This window comes from Electrophorus electricus, chromosome 10 (genome assembly GCF_041902795.1).
Source record: "Electrophorus electricus isolate QZ-2024a chromosome 10, ASM4190279v1, whole genome shotgun sequence".
Classification (NCBI taxonomy): domain Eukaryota; kingdom Metazoa; phylum Chordata; class Actinopteri; order Gymnotiformes; family Gymnotidae; genus Electrophorus; species Electrophorus electricus.
The window spans coordinates 21,572,380-21,596,707 of record NC_137506.1 but is presented as its reverse complement, the minus strand read 5'-3'; the positions used below and the strand labels follow the sequence as shown (position 1 = coordinate 21,596,707).

The window sequence follows — 24,328 nt, the reverse complement described above, 5'->3', positions numbered from 1 at the left end:
TTTTAACAGCTATACTGTCAGGTTCATGTCCTTTGCTAAGCGGATTTCCACTCTTTCCACTCTTGTATGATTTTTCCCTGTATATGTTTTGAATCCTAACCTACGCAAGTACTTTGTCAGGTATTAAAGTTGTGTCTTATGTAAGATTATCTGCTCAACCTCCAACCCTTAATGCAGTGCATAGCTTTTATCTAGGTGTTGGAGGCTGTATATCAGTGTTTATTCAGGACGAAATCCTGTGTTTATTAACACTATATCCTCAAAAGAAGTAAGCTTGCTGTGATGTATGCCTTAATTTTCTATGCACCAAATCCCCGATGTCCAACCACCATATTATATATTTACAGAAAACCACATTCTAATTTAATTTTTCTGCTGAGCCAAATAATATAACTTTTAAGATTCTTTTCAAACTGAGAATACAAAGCAGTATGTTCAAATATTTTCTTCTTATTATAATCTGGATAGGCTAAAACCCCCATGTCCTTGAAAACTACCTAACTGCTTTGCTTTACTATTGACCTTTTTTAACTAAGGTGTTCCTGAACTGTAGTATTGATACATTTTACCATATATTGCATTTATGAATCTAACAATGCCAAAAACTATGACTCTAAAAATGGTGATTCAGCACTTGTGTGATTATTTAGATTGATTATATAATGTGTGCATGTTATCAAAACCTCATTAGCACTTTGATTTAACCTGAATTTCACAGTGTATAATTATTTATATATGTGTAAAGAATATATTCAATATTCACTAGAGGCAACAGCAAATAATGTCTAGAAGCTCATTAGTATCTCATATTACACGTAATTTCAATATTTTTCAGTTTTGAATATATGTCTTTTTAAATGTATTCTGCCAAGGCAAAGTTTAGTGTAGTGCTTCGTGAGGACAGTGTCAGATTTAGGTAGTCCCCCATACTGGATTTACTTGGGCCTGATACTGAGTTTGAGCATTAAGTTTTACATGCTATGTTGTTTCACGCATTCTACTATGCCATGTGTTGTGTGGCATCCTCTTATTGTTAGGAAGTCATGTTCTTTTGATATTTTTCTTCAAAGAGCTTTATGATCAGCATGATGCATGAGACTTTCATTCTTAATTCATGACAGGAAACGGATCTGTTAGACATCACCCACATCAAGGATGCTAGAACTGGGAAATGTACCAAAACACCAAAGGTAAGTGTGTTATCGGTGCTCTGTGTGTCATGGTCACTTCATTTATTCTTTGCAGATCATATTAATCCACCTGTGTGTTTGCTGTTATTAGGTCTCCAGTATATCCTATTACCTTGCCCATTATACCTACCACATGCCCTGCCTCCCATACTAAATATAGATTAATGGTGCTTGTGGGTGATAAGAATCTCTCAAAGTGGGTAATGATCTATGCAGTGAGGGGTGAGGCAGGCATCTGGACCCATATTCAAATCTAAAAAAGGATCAGTATTTTCCAGGTTTCCTGGGTTACCTTCTTTCCTTCACACACATATACATACACACACATGTGCGTGCGCACACACGCACACACACACACACACACACACACACACACACACACACACACACACACACACACACACACACACACACACACACCAGACCAAGGAAATTAGATTACAAGACCAGTACCTGGGCTAACTGCATACTTTACATAATTACAAAGGGCATGGACAAAAAGGGAAAGCATATTACTTTTACCACATACATGTGAAACAAATGTGCCTATTTTTACAAACCTGGGCAAACCAGGATATAGCTGCCTAAATTCTCACCCAGTTCAGGACTGTTGGTGGAAGAAGTGATTGCATGTGTTTTATAGTATAGAAAAAAAAGGGAATAAAAAGTACCCCTTCCTCCACCAATACGTTCACACCTCCTATTTCCCCCCTATTTGTAGCTGTGCTGCCATGTATACCGCATCTACGAGGGCTTTCAGAGGGCTGGAGGGGGGCTTGGGACCACGCATGCTGGAGAAGGGGCAGAATTAACTAGAGTCTGACATACAGAGACCCAAGATGCTTTCAGAGTTAATGCATCCAGTGTGATCCAGCATATTACTCAGCACTTAATCAAACAAGACATGTGGCGTGTGGTAGAGACATGCTAATACTAAGCACCAATGGTCACACTGTCTTCATACACATTGAACTTTAAGATATTTCACATGCAGATAGAGGAGCTAATTCTAGTGAGGTCTGCAGTGGGAGGTCCAATGATGAGATCCCCATCTCTAATTATTACTCTTATTCCCAAAGGCACAGTATGTCTGTAGTAGAGGATAATTTGGTTTGAATGTGGTTTTAGCACACCATTGCACATTACATTCATGGGTATCATGTACTGAGGCAACACTATTTCTTGTTTCACTTCTTGGTCATAAAGCTCATCCTATGGTGTGAAAATTGAAAAGAGGTTCATTAAATTCATGATCAGTTTGATACTGTAGCAAATCAATGCATAATCTGATACAAAGACTAGACATTTTCTAGTAATATCTGCCTTTCTCTGTTAAATCTCAGCACCTCTATCTTCCTTCAGTATTGCAGTTTCATGAAAGCTCTAGTGGTTTAACTGTCTCAGTCAACACCTGCAAGGGTGTAACTTTACTGAGAAATGAAAAATTGGGAAATGATAATGAGAGATTTACATCACAAATGTATATGAATCCTCTTAATTTAGCATTACAAATCACATCTTGGATTTAATAGTAGGTTGTGTATGTGTACCCATCTGTTGGAAAGCCACTTGTACTTTGGTAATGGCGCTGCTGCTGGTTGCCTAATAATGAACATATGGCCGACTAGGAATGGCTTTCACTGACACAAGTGCCAGAATTGTACAAATCCCATTTGTATGTTTATATATAATATCAAATTGCACTGTGCTGCAATGCCATTTCTGGTTCACAGAAAGATGCCTTGTCTGGGCAGTAACTTTCTGGTGTCTGGGCATGGAGCCACTTGTCCTCAGCCCAGCAGGCCGCAGGGCTGGCAGGAGGCAGGCCGGAGAGGCACGCAGAAGAGGCTACTGCTCTCATTCCTGCCCACTTCATCTCGAGCAGAAAGTGCCTCTAGGAAGATTAGCAGCTCAACATCACTGCCGTGAAATCAGGCCGGCCCATCTGTTGACACGCGTCGAGAGGAGAGGAGAGCCTGAATGTCAGTTAGGATGTCTAAGCTGAAGAAAGCTTTAAGACTCACCATATCTTTTTTTACTTCAGCTTCTTGGCCCAGGTTTCTGATTTATATTTCAGATATGCACCATTTTTCTTAAAGTGCAGTACATGGTGATTCAGACGTATGTCCCCCATGATGGAAACCGTTGTGTCATGTATTTTTAGACTGAGGAAGGTGCGTATGGAACTGCCACTCAGGTAGCAGAGCCTTTCAACATTTATAACCTGCTGTCACACAAAAGCAACAAATGCTCTTTACCACCCTCTGAAAATGTTGGCAAGTACAATAATCAGTTAGATTTGTTTAGTGGCAGAATTAATTGCACTCATACCAATGAAATGTTATAATGATGGTATCTGCTAAATGAGTATGCTGCATCCTCTGGCACTGTGGATCTCATTGTCATAGGGGACAGGTATTCAATTTGCTATAGTGGTTGGGAAAGAGAGACACACACAGCCATAATTTTCCTTGTATGCGAAGCTCGTCATGCTGGTCAAACCTGAGCCACAGCAGAGCCTCGGGTTGCTAAACGTTTGGTGAAATCCTGTTCTCTGTGGAAGCAACGCCTTGATGGATTGTTGCCATAGAAACCCTGGTGGAAAGGCACCCTGTGTGTGACCAAAGCCACAGGCAGACGAGCTAATGAGGTAGGAATGAAGGCCATCCGCTACAGTAAGGATCCTGAGCAAGTGCAAGGCAACAATACATACAACAGCATTGTGTCTCATCTTGTCTTGCCAGTCTGACAAGTTCTCCCTTGACTCTTCTTCCTCACCAGCATAGCAGTAGTAATGGATATGTGGTTTTGGACCATTTGCACGCCGATACATTTGGGTTCAAATGTTGGAGGGAATTCACTGATTACTGTAGATGTATGGTCAGAGCCAGAGGACAGGAAGCGCTGGACTTGGGTCCTACCTAGTGAATTAAAACAGCAGTGTTTATTAGCTACTGTGGAAATATGTCTCTGCACACTGAGAGCACACTTTTTCTTTAAAGTTCACTTCTATAAAGTCCACTTCTATAAAGACCACTTCTTCCCTTTCTTAGCAAATGAACATAGCTATTAACCTCATAGCTACTGACTTGCCCAAGCATTGCATGGTGAACAGACAATTCTAAATCCAATTTATTTCTTTCCAGCTCCCATCAGAATTTGCCCTAAACATGTAAGAGCTTGCTCTGCCACACAAAATGTAATTATTTAGCTTGCATATTAAAATGCGAAGGAACCTGAGAGCTTAAGATGTCAAGGCAGCTAAAAGCTTACCAGACTCCCCATATATAAGCCTTTTGCCACTGTTAATGAAATCTTGTCTGGTCAGTGTATGGTGTGAGGGCTTTTTCTGGAGTCCAGCATGTTCATGGTGCAGTGCTCTCACATGCCTGCACTGTTGCTGTGTGTTCCATACCATATATATTACTAGAAACTGCTAAACCTGAGATTGTGTTGAAATTACAAATAAAGAGTTTGTGCACAGCTACCTAAATCTCTTAAAGAGCTCATTTATATACTAATACCAGTGATGTTAACATCTCAGATCTGCACTGTGAAAAATTACTTCATGTCATAATACCCAAAGGAATATGGGGAAGAAAATATGTATAACAAAAAGTAGGAAATTGGGAAAATTGGGTACAGAAAGTGAGCAAACACTCTGGGCATCGGATCAGTTATTTTAACTTTATTCAAAAGGAATTCCAGCCAGCAGAGAATTGGACCTAAATAAGAGTAAAGTGTGCTGGGGCATATAACTGGAGAAGATCAGTATCTTGACATTTCTGATATATACATAAACATGGATACATTTTATCTTAAAAAAAATACTTTCCTGTTAATATCTAACAGTGTATGATTAGAGTTCCACAGTAAGTGTGGGCATCAGGAAACCTGAACAGTTTAAAAAGTAATAAGTGTGGGCAAAGAGATCCAACTGAAGAGGAAACCCAGGAAGTAAAGTTTCTCAAAACTGTTTACAACAATCTGCGTTGGATTCAAGTGTAAAATTGGTAAAATTGGATGCAGAGATGTGTTAGAACTGAGATATGAGTCACGAAGAAGTGAACTCCACTGGTTCTCAGAGAAGCAGTGAACTGACTGTTACAGCCCTATTACATGCACCTTTCAAGAGCTCCAAATCTAGGTCCAAAAAGGGTGCAACATAAAAAAAGAAACACAGAGACTCACTCTGTATGGGATTTTCAGTGATGTATTGTTGGTTTTCTTGTTATAAGAGAACAAAACACATACAAAATATACACATAACATAAACTAAATCTAAACAGTAGTGTTTTTTTTAACAACTCAATGCTAATAATGGAGAAGCTTTTCATATAACTACTTGAGGCCCTGTGCATAAAGCCTCTAAAGATCAAGTACACTTCAAAGGCTCTATCTAAGAACCTAGCTGGACAGCAAGTACTAACTCATAAGGCCCTATTCAAAGATCCTGGGACAGAAAAAGAGGACAGTCAACTTCAACACCCCAATCTCAAAGTCTACGACAGGTAATTGTGTAATTGTACCAAAACAGAGCCCTACAGAGCAGCGTCTACCGTGGCACACGTGGGGTCTACTGAGCAAGACACCACGGACGCCTACACATTCGCGACACAGATATTTAACAGCAAGTTAATTATCTCTCTAGCCAATCAGGGTATCCGTTTTGGTAACAATGTCATCTTGCCAGCTCACTGGTTCTTGGTGCGCCCTCATGTGGGTAACCTGAAAAATAAATTCTAACACCACCACACTAAGAAAGAATAAAAAAAAAAAAAAGTCCCAAGGACATAATACTGGCAAACTGGTTACAAGTGTCTTCTGGATGCTTTGCCTCACATAACCTCATTTTGTGTACCCCATTCTGTTTAGAGCGGGCATCAGAAAGGTGAGCGATGCCAGTCAGTTTGATTAGATAATGGTTGCATATTTCATTGATTTGTTTCGTACCAAACAGTGAAGTATCTTTGCTGTGTCCTGCTCAGTTTGTTTTGTACCTAGAGTGACAAAACTTTGTCTCTGTTTGGACTCTGTATAGATTCATCACCCATGTGCTTAGCCAACCAGAATCTCCAGTATCAGTATTTTTGCACTTAATTGTATTTGTTCAGCCGTTTGTTCAGCCATTCATTATGTGCTGCAGAAAATCATGCCTCGATTGGAAAGTCACTTTCATTGTAATTGTCTCCTGGCAGCTGATGCATTGCAGCAACAATCTGCTATACTGTTGAGTTGAAGGAGAGTGAGTCTGAGGCAGGAGAAGTCTTCCCCAAGCCATGCCACTAGGATAAGAGGGAGAACGTTGTGTCGGGCTCACACCACAGCCCATGCTTCCATTCGTAGCAGTAATGAGCCCCTTACTCAACCCTTGACTGCTCTCTCTCCACCACCAGCATGTCACCCCAGGCAATGGGGCCCTCCTACTTATCCAGAGGACCCCACAACAGGCGGTAGAGGCACTAATTAAATCGCCCCTCCCCACAAGCCTCACCTGGCAGCTCCAGTGAAGCCAGGTCACCAAAGACTTTCTCACATCCCCAGATCCTTTGTTAAAATGAGCAGAGAGAGAGAGAGAGAGAGAGAGAGAGAGAGAGAGAGATGTCCTACTGTGTCACTTTGTCTGCTTTATTACGGTGGCCATACCCAGCATGCCATATAGCTGTTGCTTTTACTAGTTCAACAGTTTTAGCTGCATGTCTGCATGTGTTTACTACTGTTAGGGTTTAGGATGGGTTGATGGTATAGGAACATCGGCTGTTTCTGGGTGGGGGTTGTTTAAACAGATTGTGTCATTGTACTTTTATACTGTATACCTTTATGTTTAAAAAGAATAAAAATAATTGATTGGGGGAAAAATGCCACTAGGTGCTATATAGCTTGAATTAATAATCCCATTAGTAGCTAAGTGCCATTTCTTGTGACTGCCTACTCATCAAAGATGTTTGCAAACACTGTTTGTTGCTAATCCTCTAAATGTAACCCTAATGGCCAGTAAATTAAGCCTCAAGACATTTGTCTTTCTCCAGGAAGCCAAGCTGCGAGAGTTACTAGATGTTGGGAACCTGGTAGGGCGGATAGAAAACAAGATGCTGACAGTGGTCACGGGGCCCGACATGGTCAACATCACATATCTAAACTTCATGGCCTTCCAGGAGGAAGTGGCAAAGGTGACTGCCATCACGGCTGTTAAGGTGCTATCATTTCAGTAATTCAGTTCCCCTCCAGACTGGGAAATATTCACTAATGTTGAATTTTTGTCATTGAGATATTTGTGCAGAACATTTTCAGGAGGAGCACTTGACCTATTTTAATGGATATTGCCTCTTTTGTTATCCACATAGGAGTGGGCAGAGGAGTTGTTTAGTCTGGCATCCAACCTGCTGGCTCAGAACATGAACAGAGAGCCCAGCCTGGAAAAAGCGTAAGCACCATCAGATCAGCCCATGTTAACGGCACTCACCAGCATGGCTTTGGGTGCAATAGGGCTGTGAGCAGGAGTTTCTCACACATATTAACCTCAGAACACCATTCTGCATGAGTGAATTTACACTGCCCTTCTGCTAAGGCTCCATGACATTAATTAACAATAGTTATTTTGTGTGTACAGTAAGTTTTTTGTATTTTACTCTTTTTGTGCATTTATGCTTTGGTTGGAGTTCCATTTTAAAGGATTGCATTTAAAATGCCAATTTTGTGTGTTCCTGAAAACATGGCTTGTTGAATCAGTTACACGAGACTCAAACTACAGCCAAACCAGGAGGGGCGTATTCCCGTCAAAAAGTAAGTCACCAGCCGTGGGCTAAAGGTTCCACCTTCTTACCCTTTTAGTGATAAGGAAAATGATATGGAATCCCAATGAGAGTGTCCTGATCATGACCTCTCTTTTATGCAGCATTTTTCGCATGTTCACGGCAGACCGGAAGCGTGTGGACACAGCGCTGGAGAGCTGTAATCTTCCTTCCGGCAGGGTGGGCATATGCTTAGCTAATCACTCCAACTTCCTGCTGAGAGATGGCATGGGTTCACAGAACAGGAAGTGATTGCATCTCGTTAACCAATAAGTGCATAGAGGCATGCCAGTGGGATCAGCTTGGTGATGCATCATTTAATGAAAAGCATATGTGACTTCAGAGACTATTCTGATTTCATTTTCTAGTACTTAGCAATGTTAATTGCTTGCATGTCCATAGCAGGACATTGTGCCATCGTAAGCCTTGTCTAATATTTTCTGTGCACTTACGATAGATCCATTTTATTTTTATGAGGTGTGCTACCTTTCCAAATCTTTGACGAATTAAATTTTAAAAATGTCATCCTCTAACCTTTGTAATAGCAGGAAATTTGTTATCTTATTATTATTATTATTATTATTATTATTATTATTATTATTATTAATAAACCTAGGCTGGAGGTGTCAAAAATCTAATCCAATATTAAAAGTCCTCAGAGGACTGGACCAAAAAAAGAAAGAAAAAAACAAAGAAAAACAAAGGTGTAGTTCCTGTTGTCTCCTCTGTGAGTCACACACACACTGACTCAACCTTTTATCTTTTTCCTATCATTTCCAACAAACCATAAAAGCATTAATCAGCCTTGAGCCTCGGTGTGGCTTTTGAGATTGACTGCCTCACTTGAACATTTTGAATGTTTACTGGGTAGTGACAAATCTTGGACAACATTGAGATGACACTGACTAATGTTTGCACTCTGACAACATTGTTTATTATTGGATTTGTTAAAATGATCCAATTGATTTAAAGTCAAATTAACTGGATGGTCCCCAGACTTGGAGAAAAAGCACTAATTAATTTGAAGGCCAGCTTAGAGCTTTTAGCTGTTATTAATATTGGACAGGATAGCATGAAAGCAGGAGCTGATCCTCTAAGTCCAGCCTGATTGATGTTTTGGATCATGTGCGTGATTAATTGGTTTGTATATTTTGATGGATGAGAGAGCACCAGGTCCTTAGATGCTGCTTTTGTTGGATGATTGGTGTGTTCAAAAGCTAACTGGTATAGGATTAGTGTGATATGTTGGGATAAATGCATATGCGTTGGTCAATGTTTTGCTCTCTTCCTCTTCGCGTCTGTGCAGAATGATTCCATTCCCCTTGATGACCTAACCCCCGATGTTTACAAATTATTTATTGCAAACCTCTGTCCTCGACCTGAAATCAACCAAATCTTCGCAGATCTGTAAGTCACAATGTTATGTTAGATTATAATGGTGAAAAAAAAGATGTTTATTTACAGTACACTTTACTGAGCATTTATAATTGGTTATTTTTACTGTGAGAGGGTTAAATGTTGAACTATATATTTTTAAAGGCAAACCTCCTTCATGTCTCTTCTTTTAGTGGAGCCAAAGGGAGGAACTATCTGACCATGGAGCAGATGACTGAGTTCATCAACAGCAAACAGCGTGACCCACGACTCAATGAGATCCTATACCCACCCCTGAAGACTGAGCAGACACAGCTCCTCATGGAGAAGTTCGAGCCCAACCAAGATATAATTTGCAGAGGTGAGCTCATGTTTAGCAGAGGTGAGCCCCTGTCTTGCTCAGTCCATCTCTGACAGTCACATCAGTCTTTGGCTGGACTGATGTGCTACCATGTCACCTCAGGCCAGGTTGTCCTGGGACAACAGGCAGTCATGAGCAGTGCTATATAATATATAATATGCTTGGTGTGTTTGGTTACTAATATTGCTCACAAGCTATCTGAAAATATTGCAAAATGATGCTAATAAATGTTCATTTTAATGTTCACACTACTTCTGAAAAGACATTAAAATATATAGTTGCCTCTAATTCCCTCAGTTAGACCATTTATTTTTACAGTCACTGACAGTTTTCCACATTTTTTGGTATTGTGTTTTTATTTGATAAAAGGTAGTGCCATCTCTTTCTCTGAAGGTCATCACCTTATCACATAGCCTAATATGAAGGCCCACAGTGGCGATGATGTGCCTCTGTGTATCACTCCCACACAATTGCTGTTCATAGCACTTCCTTCTTCTGCATAAATAGCTACACGAATTTACTTCTTCTCTGTTGCTTTGAACGTTGCAAATGCTCCAGTATTAAATCTGTTCCTGCCTCATTCTGGTTGCACAAACTAACATTTTCATGTATTTCTTCCCTTACCTTTCCCTTAGTTTCATTACCATAGCAACAGTAAGTCCTGAGACGCAGTCCATGCCTTCCAGTGCTGCAGCTGAGGAAGTTGATTTTTATAAAGCAGAATGCAGGCCTTCACTGGCAGACTGTGGGATCTGGTCACTGGATGGTCACAGGAGGAGCGCAGTTCGCCTGTGACAGCTGACTAATTAGACATTTTTAGCGTGACTTGAGATGTTGATAGATAAGGGTGATCACTGAGCTTTTTAGCTCACGGTGCCAACCTGACACCCTGCTGTCATACAGAATATAAACTATCCTCCCAGCCCACTGACACAATGGTTACATGAGCTGCCAGAAGAAAATTTCAGGAGTTCTGTTGAGTGAAGACATTTTTGGTCTAGCCATGGGTGTGGCTTCAGATGTTCCCTGTGAGCTCTGTTCCTCCCCTGGGGATGCAGTGTGTCCAAATTCATTTCATATATGAGACTGTCAATAAAGTCTTTATGATTTAATGTTGAAACCTTATTGACATCTTTGTGCCTTTAACTGGATGTGAATAGTTTTTGGCAAAAGATCTGATCTGAATTGTAGGCTTTACCATTTATCCTCCACTTTGGCAAGACAATTGCTAACTTTCAGCAGGGCACAGTAATTGTAGGCTTTGAAATCCATTTCACTCCCCTTTCCAGGGATAGCAAGGTGGTTTGTTTCTTCTCTGTGCAAACCAAAGCCTACTTCCCTCTGTGACAGTGACAGTGGCAGTCCCACTGAGATTACTCTGAAACACTTCGTGTTGCTATGCACTGCTTCCCTGATTTTGAAAAGGGCCATGGTTAATTACCTTTGGAGCTCTGCGAAGAACAGCTTTAATTAATGTAAACTGCTGGTGAGAATTTGTCACAGGGGACACCCATCTTTGAGTGTGTTTCCTACAAGCATGCTGGCTGTTGAGGGAACATGGATCTTGCAGCTTGTGTTTAATTTGATGCCTGTTTGCAATTACAGCACTAATTTCCTCGATCAGACAGGTTGTTACTTTAGGTGCAAAAATGGCTGTGTGAATCGGTGTGAACTGGCTCATTTTCTGCAGTGCATAGATAGAATTTTCCTGGTTGACTCTGGTGGCCAAACCATGTCAAGTACTGATGTACTTGAGTTCAGAAAATTCTTCAGCCTAGACATTTAATGCTAGGGGTTATTAAATGATACGCTTTTGAGCATTCAACATTGTACATCACCATGATGTGTTACAGGACAGATCTCGGTGGAGGGCTTTTCCAGGTATCTGAGTAGTGATGAGAATGGCGTGATCCCACCTGAGAAACTCGACCAAAGTGAAGACATGACCTTTCCTCTTTCCCACTACTTCATCAACTCTTCCCACAACACCTATCTCACAGGTACGTCTGTGTATTCGTCTACCTTCTAGGGCCTTGTTTTACTAAAGGCATTGTCTCACACGGCCATCCCGAGCTGAAGATCAAGCAGCAGTCATATTGATGCGCTGCTCTATTTACTTTCTCCCTGAGACTGGGTCTCCATTGGTCCATTAGCCCCTCCCAAAATTAGTCAGCTCAGTGTTGGGAATGGTGTGTTCATGTGCTCCCCAGCGGGGCAGCTGGCAGGGAACTCCTCGGTGGAGATGTACAGGCAGGTGCTGCTCTCTGGCTGCCGCTGCGTGGAGCTGGACTGCTGGAAGGGCCGCACAGCCGAGGAGGAGCCTGTCATCACCCACGGCTTCACCATGACCTCCGAGATCTCGTTTAAGGCAAGTCAGGCCCTACAGCCCCACACACATTAACATCTCCTGCACCACCCTTATGACATTTTATCCTATATGCATGATCCAAATGCAAGGAGTATTAGATTAGTGGTTACTGACCTGAAGATGACAGTAATAAAGAATGAAACTTCAGATGAGTTTATTACACTGACATCAATCTCCTTTGGCTGGGATTAATGGAGCTTGTAAGGAATGAGTTTAGCTGATGATTCTGCTTTCTCCACTAACCCAATTCAAATCAATTTACTCTCTTTCAGGAAGTAATTGAGGCCATTGCTGAATGTGCCTTTAAAACCTCCCCTTTTCCTGTCATCTTGTCCTTCGAGAATCACGTGGACTCGTGAGTGGCTGTGTCACACTGCCTCTCTGGGCTGCCTCGCTTACCTTTTGCCTTGGAGGACCAGTGTCCTCCACATTAAGAGCTGATTACAGCTATAGCAACAAGGAGTAGAGTGATTATAGCAGACCCTGTAATGCATAATTTGTTTTCAGTCATATCTCTTGATACACAGTTGCGGCTCGAGATGTCTCTCCATTTCTTTGACGCATGCAAGAAAATGTGGCACACCAAATGACAGCTCTTTATATTTAATGGGGGTTTTCATAAGAGTGAGGGAGTACTATAATTCAGGAAAAACACATGAAATTATTATGCTGATGAATAAATGCTTGGTAGTCAATGATGCATCTAATTTTAATGGTAATTTTGTCATTTTATAATGCGTTTTTATGGACAATAAAATTCTCTTTGCAAATAATCACAGTCCAAAGCAACAAGCCAAGATGGCGGAGTACTGCCGATCAATCTTTGGGGATGCTCTTTTGATTGAGCCACTTGAGAAATACCCTGTACGTACACGCTGTGCAGAATCTGTCCCACTCTTTCCCCATGACACACACACATATGTACAAACACTGGATAGAAAAGTGAGCCTGTAAGGTAATTGTGCTTTCTGGTTCATATATCTTTCAGCTTGAGTCAGGGTTTCCCCTGCCTAGCCCACATGAGCTCATGGGAAAGATCCTCGTCAAGAACAAAAAGTCCCACCCAAAGCCATCTGATGGGAGCACAAAGAAGAAGTTGTCAGAGCAAGCTTCGAACACCAACAGTGACTCCTCCAGTGTATTTGAGCCCTCCTCTCCCAGTGCTGGCCCAGCAGGTAGTCATGACTTCATGCCTTTAAAGACTGGAAGTTGCTGAAAGTGCTGAAGAGAGTAGAGTTCGCTGGTTTTTAAACTGCCATCCACTGCAGTTGCAATTGGTCTTCATTCTTGTTCCTTATCCTTATAGTACCACCTGGTGGTGTGTATGCAGAAGAGCATCGAATGTTAAGGCTTAACTTAAGAGGCGATTTTAGCTTTGCCATTTTAGAACTCAGATGCAGGGATCAGGAGCTGTTTTAGGAGGTCAGGTTAACAGCATGTATGTCTCAGGCAGAGAGCATTTTTGGAATATAAAGTTGTGTGAGTTTGATTAAATAATCATGAAGGAAACTGGAGTTTATCAGCTCTGCATCTCTGGCAGCTGTATCTGACTCCTCTGCTTCATCTTGCTTGAGTGCCCACTTTGGATAGGAAGACACAGCAGATATGAAATACACAAGTCAAACTTTTTTAAAATGATAAACTCTTCTCCAGCTTCAGCAGAGGTGGAGGCAGAAGATGATGAAGATGAGGATGAAGATGATGATGACTGCAAAAAGTCCATGGATGAGGTAAGTGGACTGACTCAGCATTCTCACCGCAAACCTGACATCCTATAATGCACAACAGCTGATGCACCTGTGTGTGTGTGTGTGTGTGTGTGTGTGTGTGTGTGTGTGTGTGTGTGTGTGTGTGTGTGTGTGTGTGTGTGTGTATGTATGTATGTATGTGTGCTCCGTGCAGGGGACTGCAGGCTCCGAGGCCTTCGCCACTGAGGAGATGTCTACTCTGGTCAATTACATCCAACCCACAAAATTCCACTCCTTTGAGACTGCAAAAAGTAAGCAGGGTTGCACTTAGTTTTTAAACTTGTTTATTCCCCCTCTTCCCCACACTATCAAAATCTGCTACTTTAGTGACTCCTTTTCCCGTTCTTCTATTTACAGAAGTCAACCGCAGCTATCAGATGTCGTCGTTTGTGGAGACCAAAGCACTGGAGCAACTCACAAAGACTCCTGTGGAGTTTGTGGAGCATCTACCTCATGCAGCATTAATGCACTGCCCCTTTCGTCGTTCTGTCACTCCATGCTGTAATAAGGGCACTCCTGCAGTAACCCATATTGGTATCTGATGATTAGACACATGTTTGGAAATGAGGACAAGTGCATCCATTTTTTATGCCCTACTTGTGACCTAAATAATCAGATCTGTCGAACACATTGGCTGATCATAGTGCGAATTAAAGGCACAGAAGCCAAAGCGAGGGCTCCACTTAATTACATGTCAGTGAGTCACAGTTATCAGGTGGAATGATTCACAAAGCACACTGTTCTTATCTGGCTGCTTCCACTCGACATTACCCAGTGTCATCCCATTCTTATCACCTGTGCCTGTACGTTTCCTGTACGTTATTATTTGCCTGGATTTGCATTAAACACAGTCAGGATGTCTTAAATAGATTCTGAGGAAACTGAATTTGTGTAAAGGACTTATTTCTACCCTTAACCAAATGTTTTAAGATATAACAAGCTTCAGCTCAGCAGAATCTACCCTAAGGGAACTCGAGTGGACTCCTCCAACTACATGCCTCAAGTGTTCTGGAATGCAGGCTGCCAGTTGGTGGCGCTAAACTTTCAGACAATTGGTAAAAGATTGTATCAGAACTGCCCTCTAAATATGTAAAATCATCATGTGCTACTTGCAGAATGGAAAATATTATGTTTTTTTCTGAGTTGCTCCTCTGTCCCACTCCTCTGCCAGATCTGGCCATGCAGCTGAACCTGGGCATGTATGAGTATAATGGGAAGAGTGGCTACAGACTCAAGCCAGAGTTCATGAGACGGCCCGACAAGCATTTTGACCCTTTCACAGAGAGCACCGTGGATGGTATTGTAGCCAATACCTTGTCAATAAAGGTTAGATGTGTGTGTATTTTATGGAATGAGTTAATTTAAACAAACACTTTTTCACTTTTTACTGTGCTTGCTGTGTTGCATGATTTCTTTGCATGATTTCCGCCGACCTCAATTCCAAAGCTGACTTACTCATGAAGAGTGAGGACACACAAGCCCAGTGGGAGTTTCATAAAATGACTGTCCTTTTTCTGCATGACTGAAACATTGCACTGCACAGTGTAATAGAGAGTATGCTCAACAAGTTCAAATTAAAAACTTAGACAAGGGCTGATGTTTGAATTGAAAGATTTTGATTGTAGTTAATGTCGATAGACAATCTCCTGCATTTGTAGAAATTAATAATCTGTCGATTGATAGTAAAAGGGATGCATTAAGTTTTGGCAATATTTTTGTGTTAAGGAATTCTTAAAGAATGAAGCAGATGTAAAATCTTCTAATTCCACATGATGTCTGGCTCAGTGACAGCACCAATTAAGTCTTCCTTAGGCATACAAACATACATACATACAAACATACAAACATATATACATACATACACTTATACATACCTACATACATACACTTATACATACCTACATGCATATACACATACATAAATATATACATACATAAACTCATATACACACACACACACATACACACACACACACATTATTTACATACATACATGCACACACATAAATACATTCCAACAATTTAGACATCCTCCATTTATATTTGTTGCAGTAGTTGCTGACATAATTATTGTTTTCCACAGATCATATCTGGACAGTTCCTTACTGATAAGAAAGTAGGAGTGTATGTTGAGATCGATATGTTTGGCCTCCCAGTTGACACAAGAAGGAAAGCGTTTAAAACAAAGACATCCCAGAACAATGCCATCAACCCTGTGTGGGAAGAGGAGGCAATCGTGTTTAAAAAGGTATTGTTGAGCAGTCTGACTGGAACACTGCATGTGGAGCTGCAGCATCATATATAAATTCAGCATGAAATCCTTCTGTTGTTTTGTCTCATGCAACAGGTGGTGCTGCCTACTCTTGCCTCGCTAAGAATAGCTGTGTTTGAGGAAGGCGGAAAGTTCATTGGGCATCGGTTAATTCCAGTGTCAGCCATTCGACCAGGTAGGTGTTTTCTTCCTGGACCAAAATTAGAGTTCTATGCGATTACATGATGACTTGACATGGTTACACGCTGGTTTTGTATGTGCTTTATTTTTGCTTCAGGTTACCGGTATATTGGATTGAGAAATGAGAAAAACCAGTCTCTCATGCTTCCTGCTCTGTTTGTGTATATAGAAGTCAAAGATTATGTGCCAGACACCTTTGCAGGTAACCTGTAGTAGTATTAAATTAGCACACAGTAATTGCCCACCTACCTCTGGAAAGCTTTGGTTAAACTGTATGGTGAATGTGTTTCTGCTGTGTTTCCGCTGGGATGAGAGTGGCAGCAGTTTACATTTGCAGCCTAAAGGCGTGAGGTGGGCGCTAGTGGGACACAGTCCTGTACCTAGTAGGGGCCCAGAATGCAAGACTTAAAGAGTGTTATGCCACTGGGGCTTACAGCAGTAACCTTTTCAACAGCATTTTACACATTCTTTTTGGCTATGACTCAGGTCCTGATGGAGTGGGCTCCTTGACGTCAGTGACACAGATGATAAGACACAGCAGGGAAAAGAACTAGGATGGCAATGTGGTTACACGAAACGATGCATTGACTGTCTATGTACACAGGGAATGCTCTGACCTGAAACTCTGTCCTTGTCTGAATGTGGGAAATGTGCCATGTTTGCAAAGACTGACTAGGTGTTTGTCATTGGAACAGATGTCATAGAGGCCCTTTCGAACCCCATTAGATACGTCAACCTAATGGAGCAGAGGTCCAAGCAGCTAGCAGCTCTTACATTAGAAGAGGGGGAGGAGGAGAAAGAGGCCAAAGAGGTAGGGCCTGCTTTACACTGAAGCCATGTAGTCCATGTCACCTACAGACCTGTACAATTCTCCTCACATTCACCCCAGTGTTGTGGTTTAATGGCATAACTCGATATATTTTTTGAGAATACGCTCATGACTGAAAATGAAAGAAAGAAAGTATTGCCTTGTCATTACTTTTATTCACCTGTTTTACTTGTCAGACTGAGCCTGGGCTTGAACAGGCATCAGAGGTGAAGAATGAGCCTAAACCAGCCCCTGTGGAGAATGGTCTGAGTCATGGCCCAAGTGCTACCCCTCGACCGGCCTCTCAACACTCCCCTTTGCCCCAGCCCACAGGTAACAGCCCCAAACCCTCCACCTTCTGTCCCCAAACAACACTGGGCTTGCCTCTGGGCTGGAGTCTTCCATTAACTTGCAAGAACAAAATTAGATTCCATTGAGAACATCAGATTATATGATTTTGCACAAATCTTATCTCCAGAGGTGTGTGTGTGTGTGTGTGTGTGTGTGTGTGTGTGTGTGTGTGTGTGTGTGTGTGTGTGTGTGTGTGTGTGTGTGTGTGTGTGTATGAGTGTGTGTGTTTTCAGGATCAGCTAAACCTGCAGGAAAGACAGAAGATCTTATACATAGTGTCCTTACTGGTCAGTTACATCTTGCATTAGACAGTGATATATCTGTCAGTGTTTTCTATTTAGGTCAATATCATATATTGTAAATGTGGTTTTAGTTTATATGTAGAGTAAGGTAGTATAAGAGAAGTTTGTAGGATAATAAATTAATAATCATGATGAATGGAATATTAACTCACCCCAGTAATCTATAATATATACTTTTTTCATTCTCTATGTGTTAAGTATGCAAAAAGCCTATTTACAGGTGTGAGCTAATATTCCAAAATCCAGACCATTAAATATGGTATAATGAGAGCTATACATCTTGCAGGGCAATTGAATGTAAGTCTTATTAGCTGTTTACGGTCTTAGAGATGGAGGCCCACACATTAGAGGAGCTGAAACAGCAGAAGGTGTTTGTCAGAGAACAGAGGCGACACTATAAAGAAATGAAGGACCTGGTGAAAAAGCACCACAAGAAAACCATGGAACTGATCAAGGAGCACACAGCCAAGTACAATGAGTTCCAGCATGACTATCTCCGCAGGAGGTCTGTGCTGCAGAAGTCTGCAAAGAAAGATGGTAAGAAAAGGTATGTCTGCTCTGCTCCCCACCCACTCATGCACGGTCGAGCCATCCTGCACTGAGACCGCCCTGCTCAGTCTGAGTTCCGCTCCGCAGGTGCCTGTCCTCTAGCCCAGAGCACAGAGCATCCTTCTTTGAGCAGGAGTTGGCAAACCTGGACCAGGAGTGCAGACAGAAGTTGGCTGAGCTCAAAGACCAGCAGCAGCAACAGCTGCTCAACTTGAGGCAGGAGCAGTACTACAGTGAGAAGTACCTAAAGAAAGAGCACATCAAACAGGTGTGGGGAAACCTCCATCCACCCCTCCTGCTACCCCACCCCTCGCGCTCTGCCCATCCCTCACACACCACCCAACCCTCACACTCCTGCTGAGCCAGAGAACTCAGAAATCCCCTTCATGAGAGCAGAAAAGAGAAAGAAATATAGTCTGACTATAAAATTTTCATTTACACATCACACATGTCCCAAATTTGCGTGTATTATTTTTAGTGAATCTGTTTGTTGATAAAAAAGATGGCTCTGATGACTGAACATAAAGGACTAAACAGTTGACATTATGTTTTATCATATGTGTAACACAGCTGATAGAGAAACTCACCCTCCTGGCTGAGGAGAGTCAAAGTAGCCAAATAAAGAAACTGAAAGACTTATGTGAAAAGTAAGTGTGAAATAAAATAAATGTGAGAATGAACTCCTGTTTAGTCAAATATTGGCCTTAGTGATGTCCTTTTGTCTACAGAGAGAAGAAGGAACTAAAAAAGAAAATGGACAAGAAAAGACAAGAGAAGCTCAGTGAAGCGAAATCAAAAGAGAAACACTTAACAGAAGAGTAAGTGGACTGTTCACATTTCATGGGCATGTGCTGTTTTAAAACACATTTAAAACATTTCCAAATAAAGAATATGAACTGAATCTTTGGTCTTTGTGAAGTAGAAAAAAAATATATAGTTACTGCTTGTGAGAAATGCAATGTCCACTAGAGGGCAGTGAAAGACTAAATGTCTCCTAGAATCACAGTTTCACTTGGTGAATGAATCCACTTCATGCAGAAAATCTTGCACATAAAATGTGTACTTTTAAAATGTGTTTTGTAACAGCTAAGTCCGATATAATCAGGACCAATATTATTCTGGTTAACTTGTGAAACACTACAAAGTGTTAGCATCTAAATTCAGTGGATGATCCAAATGTTCTTAATTGTTTGTTTTTATTGTTTTGTTTTTTTTTAATCAAATGAGCTAACTGTATGTGCTTCCAGGGAAAAGCTCGAAATAAACAGATCGTATGTTAATGAAGTCGTGCAGCATATCAAAAGGGTAGGAGAAATTTTCTCTGATTGGCATTTCTGACTGTATAACCAAAAATTCTGAAAACATTATTTTGCTATTATTTAAATTCTTCAACCACATCTACAGCTAGAAGATGCTCAGACGAAAAGACATGAAAAACTTTTGGAGACACATAAGAACATTCTCCAGCAGATTACGGACGAGAAACCCAAGGTACATTCATTCATGTCAGGGTTGGTAGTAGGCCTACTGTATTTGTTCTCAGCTGATACCTCTGGATCTTTGAAATGTGTTGTATCTTTTGACACTTTGTAACAATGTCACATACATTAAAAGATGAAAAAAGGCACTGTTATTATCATTGTTATGGAGGAGAATTAGTCTGATCATGAAGGTAAGCATCACTGCATTGGCTTTCAGTTAGTGCTTTCATCTGTGGAATCTGACAGTTGTCTAGATGCTATGGGTACCATGACGATTCATCCACAGAGAATGTGTGTGTCACAACATACTGTTGCTGTGTACTTTGACAGTATGTTGAGCTTTTGGAGCAATAAGAAACTGCAGATGTATTTATATTTCACAGCCATCATGAGAAGACTTCATCATCCATCATTACTACTAATGTTGTGCCTTCTGTGTTCTATGCCTCCTGATTTACAGGATTTTTTACCTAATGTGTAAATATCTAAAAACCTAAACTGTCAGAGATATTTACACAACCATGTCAATCTCTGCAGATTTTCTGAGTAATACTGTTTTCACAAATGCATGTGTGGTTTCGAATTGAATTGCCTATAGCATGCACTGCTGCATCTCTTTGAGTCCCTGATATTTTCATGAGCTGCAATTCCAAACTCTGCAGTCTCCACCCCTTCTGCAGGGTCCCGCAGACCTCATGATATTCTCAGTTTCTCACAGAGTGCTACCAACAGCAATTTATGACAGTAGTCAAGAAATGACATTATGACATTAAAATTGAACTAGTTCACAAAAAGAGTTTAAAATAACTGAATGTTTTACAGTATAAATAGTAACATTTATGTTTACTATAAATGGTACAAGAGAAAGTGTTTATGTGTTTTCTAAGGTAATGCCACAGTTGTTAGTTAGACTTTGTAGAGAATGGAATCAGCATGTGGGAAGGGGATTCTGTGCAGTACTACCATTGAATGCTAAAGAGAACATGTCTAAAGTGGGGTATTGGCAGGTGTAGATATTGATCCATAGCTGTGAATAACGTAGCTCGCTGCATGGCTAGGCTGGGCAGAGTGAACAGAATGAGCGAGGTCTCTATCATCATTAGCTGTAGTTCAGCTGTCCTCTAGGGTGCTGCCAGACATGCATACAATGGGCTATTTCAGAGTATCCCTGCTGCATTTCAATGAGGGATCATTTATAATGTTATTCGTTCCTAAAAAGATGTGCCTTCTCTACTCTCTGAGTGCACTGGAGTTTTAGTTATTGGACTAAAATATTTTTAGCTGCCAAATCCTGCCTTTTAAATGCTGCTCCAAGCAAATCTGAAATGTCTGCTTAACACAATTTATTGTGACCTTTAACAAACTGTACAATGTGTGATTAATGATGCCAAGATAGGAGAGATAATTTCAAATCATACTTTACCACCTAAATGTGGAGTCAAATGTAAATGCTGTGAAAGAGACTTTTCTTGAAAGTACTTTTAGCACAATCCGGATATTTCAGATTGTAATGGATATAATGAAATCTCTTCACAGCTTCAAAACGAACTAGACCAGGAGTATCAGGACAAGTTTCGCCGACTCCCAGTAGAGATTCAGGAGTTTGTGCAGGAGACCACTAAGAGAAGGACTGATGGGAGTGAGGAGTCTCTGCCCTCCTCCACCACCCTGGAGAAACTCAGTCATAAGGGGGCACAGTCTGAGGATGATATGGAAGAGGAGAGGAAGGACTAGCAGGCAGATGGGGCAAAGGGCTCCTTTGGGCTTCAGGCACTCCTCTTGTTTCATTTTAGTCAAATAGCTTTTTGTAACTTGTTTTGGAGAATTTCAGTGGATGATTGTACAGTAAGAGAGAAATAGCAGTTAAAGGAAAGGAGGCAATTACAGCATGAAAACATAGTGATGGACAGTGATGACAGAACTTGTGATTTAATGATGTTCTTTACAATTTACTCATTTTCCTGCAGTATTTCTTTCAAATGATTTTATAGAGTATTCATTTTTGTTAGAATTCATATGAGGTGTTCATAGCTAATGATTCTGATCACAGATTTAATGCCAGTGTGTTTATTGTATTTTAAAGGGTGCAGGGCATGAGCACCCATGTTGTCAAGTTGAAAAGATGTAATGTGTGTGCCACACGGTAAAAGCACTGTACACAGTTACATCAATGTTCCTATAATTTCTCTTACAGGTGTTAATAGAGGTCTATGAAAAGATCACAATGTATATTTGCACTGAATTTCGGATTATTCTCTTTAATTTGGGATTATTCTCTTTGTTTTGGATTATTCTCTTTAATTTGGGATTGTTCTCTTCAATTTGCAAGCCCAGGTGGCTTGCTGATATAGATCAATTATCTTGCTAATATTGCTGCTGATATTGTTTGTTTTAATTGATTTTGACTGATACTAATTACTAGATACTCCATTGTTTCATTGACGTGGTACCAATACACCATCCAGTATGGAACATAAATTTTAAGGTTTTCAGGGATGCATGAATTGATTGCATTGAACATGTTTGTGCTACTCTACATTTGTAAATGCAACACTGTAGCTTGTTATGAAATGTGATGATAATTGTTATTGATCTGTAAAGATGTGCTTAATGGTGTTATCTTTTTTATTCAGACATACAACATATGTATTTATTGGTGGATAATTATAACAATATCTTACTGCCAATTTTTTTTTAAATTTATTTTATTAAGGAGCCCTTTCTAAAATCTTTTGTTTTGTGTTAAACTTCCTTTTTTAATGTCAGTATTTTTGGAACTCAATTAACAGAATTATACTTTTCTTTATTTAACATAGATGTATTATTGAAGTAGCCTAGTCACTATCAAAGGAAACAAAGATGATTATCCTAAAGTAGAGGGGACTGAAATAATGTTGGAAATATAGATATGCACTTTGGATTTCATGAGGTATTGCCATTATGCAATCTTTCTACTTGGGCGAGACTCTTATTTTGGTATGCTTGATTGGTTAATTGGTCTCATTTCATTCCTAGTTAAGAATATAAAGCATAGTCAACCATGTATTGAATGATGCAGATGCTGTACTGTTTCTTTTCCAAACTATGGCATACTTCCATTAATATTCTCTTGGTGTTTAGCTCTTATGAAGCACATTAGTTGCTTTGACTTGCTACTGATAAAAATAATTTGTATAGTCCTGATTTTTAAGTTAATAAGTGCAAATAGATTATTATATTCAATTTAGCTCTAACTTTAACTTCATATAAGTGTTTACATTTTTACATTCATGCTCTTTATTTATTGTAAAATTTATTTGGTATGGATCATTAAAACAAAGAGCCAAACATTTTCCAATGACACGAAGCCTCAAGACATAAAAAAGCATATGATTAGATCCATTTAATGTCTTGTTTAACATACATAATAATAATCATATTTTTCAAATTTATAATTAGGCCCAAAGTAAAAAATACAATACAATGCATTACCACCATGGACAATAGTATATTATTGCTCCATCTACAGTACATGGCAAGGGACTCTAAAACTAGTTTATGAAGTTTACGAATTTACTTTCACACTTAATAGTTTACATGCAAATGTAATTCACTGCGATTCACCCTGTGTTAAATTGTGTTGTATAATTTTTTTATAAGATAACTCCGTACTATTTTCTTTTGACCAAACTCTTTTTTGCAATGTAAGATTACTTGAAATACTTTTATGACTGAATTTATTTTTGATTGTTTTCAAGTGAAGTACTGTGCCTTTGGATGTTAGCTGTCTTAGATGTGGAATGTAAAAAGTGTTGATGTATAGAGCTCTCCTTTTTGTATGAACTGTGCACGCACTTTTAAGACATTTATACTAAAGATTGACTTTCAAATTCTTGAAATGTCAAACTATTGACTATGTGTTCTGCTGAGTACCACTATATTTCAAATATGCCTCTAATTCCACTAACAGAGCAGGTAGTGTTTAGGAAAAAAAATAATTTTATTTCATCCAGTTGTATTATTAGTGTCACCATATCAGCATCTTTTCAAGATGAATATTGTTGAATGTAAGTTGTGCTTGTGCTGTGAAATGGGTTTAATAAAACAATTGTGTGAAATGTGGAATTTGCACAATGTAAATGATCTGCTTCTGTTTCTGATTTTCTTGCATTTCACATATATCAGCATTTCAGTAGAAACCTTGTAGCTGGACTTACTGGATATTTCCTGTTGCCATGTTTGTTAGTTGCCCTCTACACCATTCACAACTGCTCAGATTCTGACAAAAGAACCACTGCTGACCAGATATTATATGGGTGGCAGACCATCCTGATATAGCATCAATACTAATATGGAAGTGGCATGGTTTGGGGGGCTGAGCTTTTAAGAATTTATTGGGCATGGAAATATTACTGGGGGTTTAGCTGTCAGTGTAACAGCTAGATAGACAGTTCCAAAAATATCCAACCGATAGTAATTTTGTGGTCATAATCTGACCACTGATGAAGCTCTAAAACATTGCCAGTGCAGTTTGCTTTAATGTCATCTAGGTTTGACAGCAGCATCCCCCTGGC

At 40.1% G+C, this 24,328-nt stretch overlaps 1 protein-coding gene across 4 annotated transcripts in view; it reads left to right on the top strand.

Annotated features, from left to right (window-relative positions):
* Window positions 1-23,897, top strand: part of plcb1 (phospholipase C beta 1) — a 30,716-nt gene extending 6,819 nt beyond the window's left edge. The window contains exons 3-32 of one of the 4 annotated variants that reach the window (XM_081721090.1): window positions 1,122-1,190; window positions 7,220-7,360; window positions 7,535-7,614; window positions 7,920-7,973; window positions 8,086-8,161; window positions 9,288-9,388; window positions 9,550-9,716; window positions 11,570-11,716; window positions 11,927-12,088; window positions 12,361-12,439; window positions 12,864-12,948; window positions 13,073-13,259; window positions 13,738-13,814; window positions 13,987-14,083; window positions 14,190-14,274; window positions 14,763-14,887; window positions 15,004-15,158; window positions 15,916-16,080; window positions 16,180-16,279; window positions 16,382-16,486; window positions 16,980-17,095; window positions 17,290-17,425; window positions 17,662-17,730; window positions 18,073-18,292; window positions 18,382-18,562; window positions 18,865-18,941; window positions 19,023-19,112; window positions 19,542-19,599; window positions 19,699-19,785; window positions 21,312-23,897. In XM_081721090.1, the coding sequence (XP_081577216.1) occupies window positions 1,122-1,190; window positions 7,220-7,360; window positions 7,535-7,614; window positions 7,920-7,973; window positions 8,086-8,161; window positions 9,288-9,388; window positions 9,550-9,716; window positions 11,570-11,716; window positions 11,927-12,088; window positions 12,361-12,439; window positions 12,864-12,948; window positions 13,073-13,259; window positions 13,738-13,814; window positions 13,987-14,083; window positions 14,190-14,274; window positions 14,763-14,887; window positions 15,004-15,158; window positions 15,916-16,080; window positions 16,180-16,279; window positions 16,382-16,486; window positions 16,980-17,095; window positions 17,290-17,425; window positions 17,662-17,730; window positions 18,073-18,292; window positions 18,382-18,562; window positions 18,865-18,941; window positions 19,023-19,112; window positions 19,542-19,599; window positions 19,699-19,785; window positions 21,312-21,509 (3,489 nt within the window). In that variant the 3' untranslated portion in view covers window positions 21,510-23,897. Of the gene's footprint in view, window positions 1-1,121; window positions 1,191-7,219; window positions 7,361-7,534; window positions 7,615-7,919; window positions 7,974-8,085; window positions 8,162-9,287; window positions 9,389-9,549; window positions 9,717-11,569; window positions 11,717-11,926; window positions 12,089-12,356; window positions 12,440-12,863; window positions 12,949-13,072; window positions 13,260-13,737; window positions 13,815-13,986; window positions 14,084-14,189; window positions 14,275-14,762; window positions 14,888-15,003; window positions 15,159-15,915; window positions 16,081-16,179; window positions 16,280-16,381; window positions 16,487-16,979; window positions 17,096-17,289; window positions 17,426-17,661; window positions 17,731-18,072; window positions 18,293-18,381; window positions 18,563-18,864; window positions 18,942-19,022; window positions 19,113-19,541; window positions 19,600-19,698; window positions 19,786-21,311 lie in introns of those variants that run through there. The other 3 variants (XM_081721089.1, XM_027002410.3, XR_014125457.1) reach the window with 3 other exon arrangements.
* The last annotated feature ends 431 nt before the right edge of the window (window positions 23,898-24,328 follow it).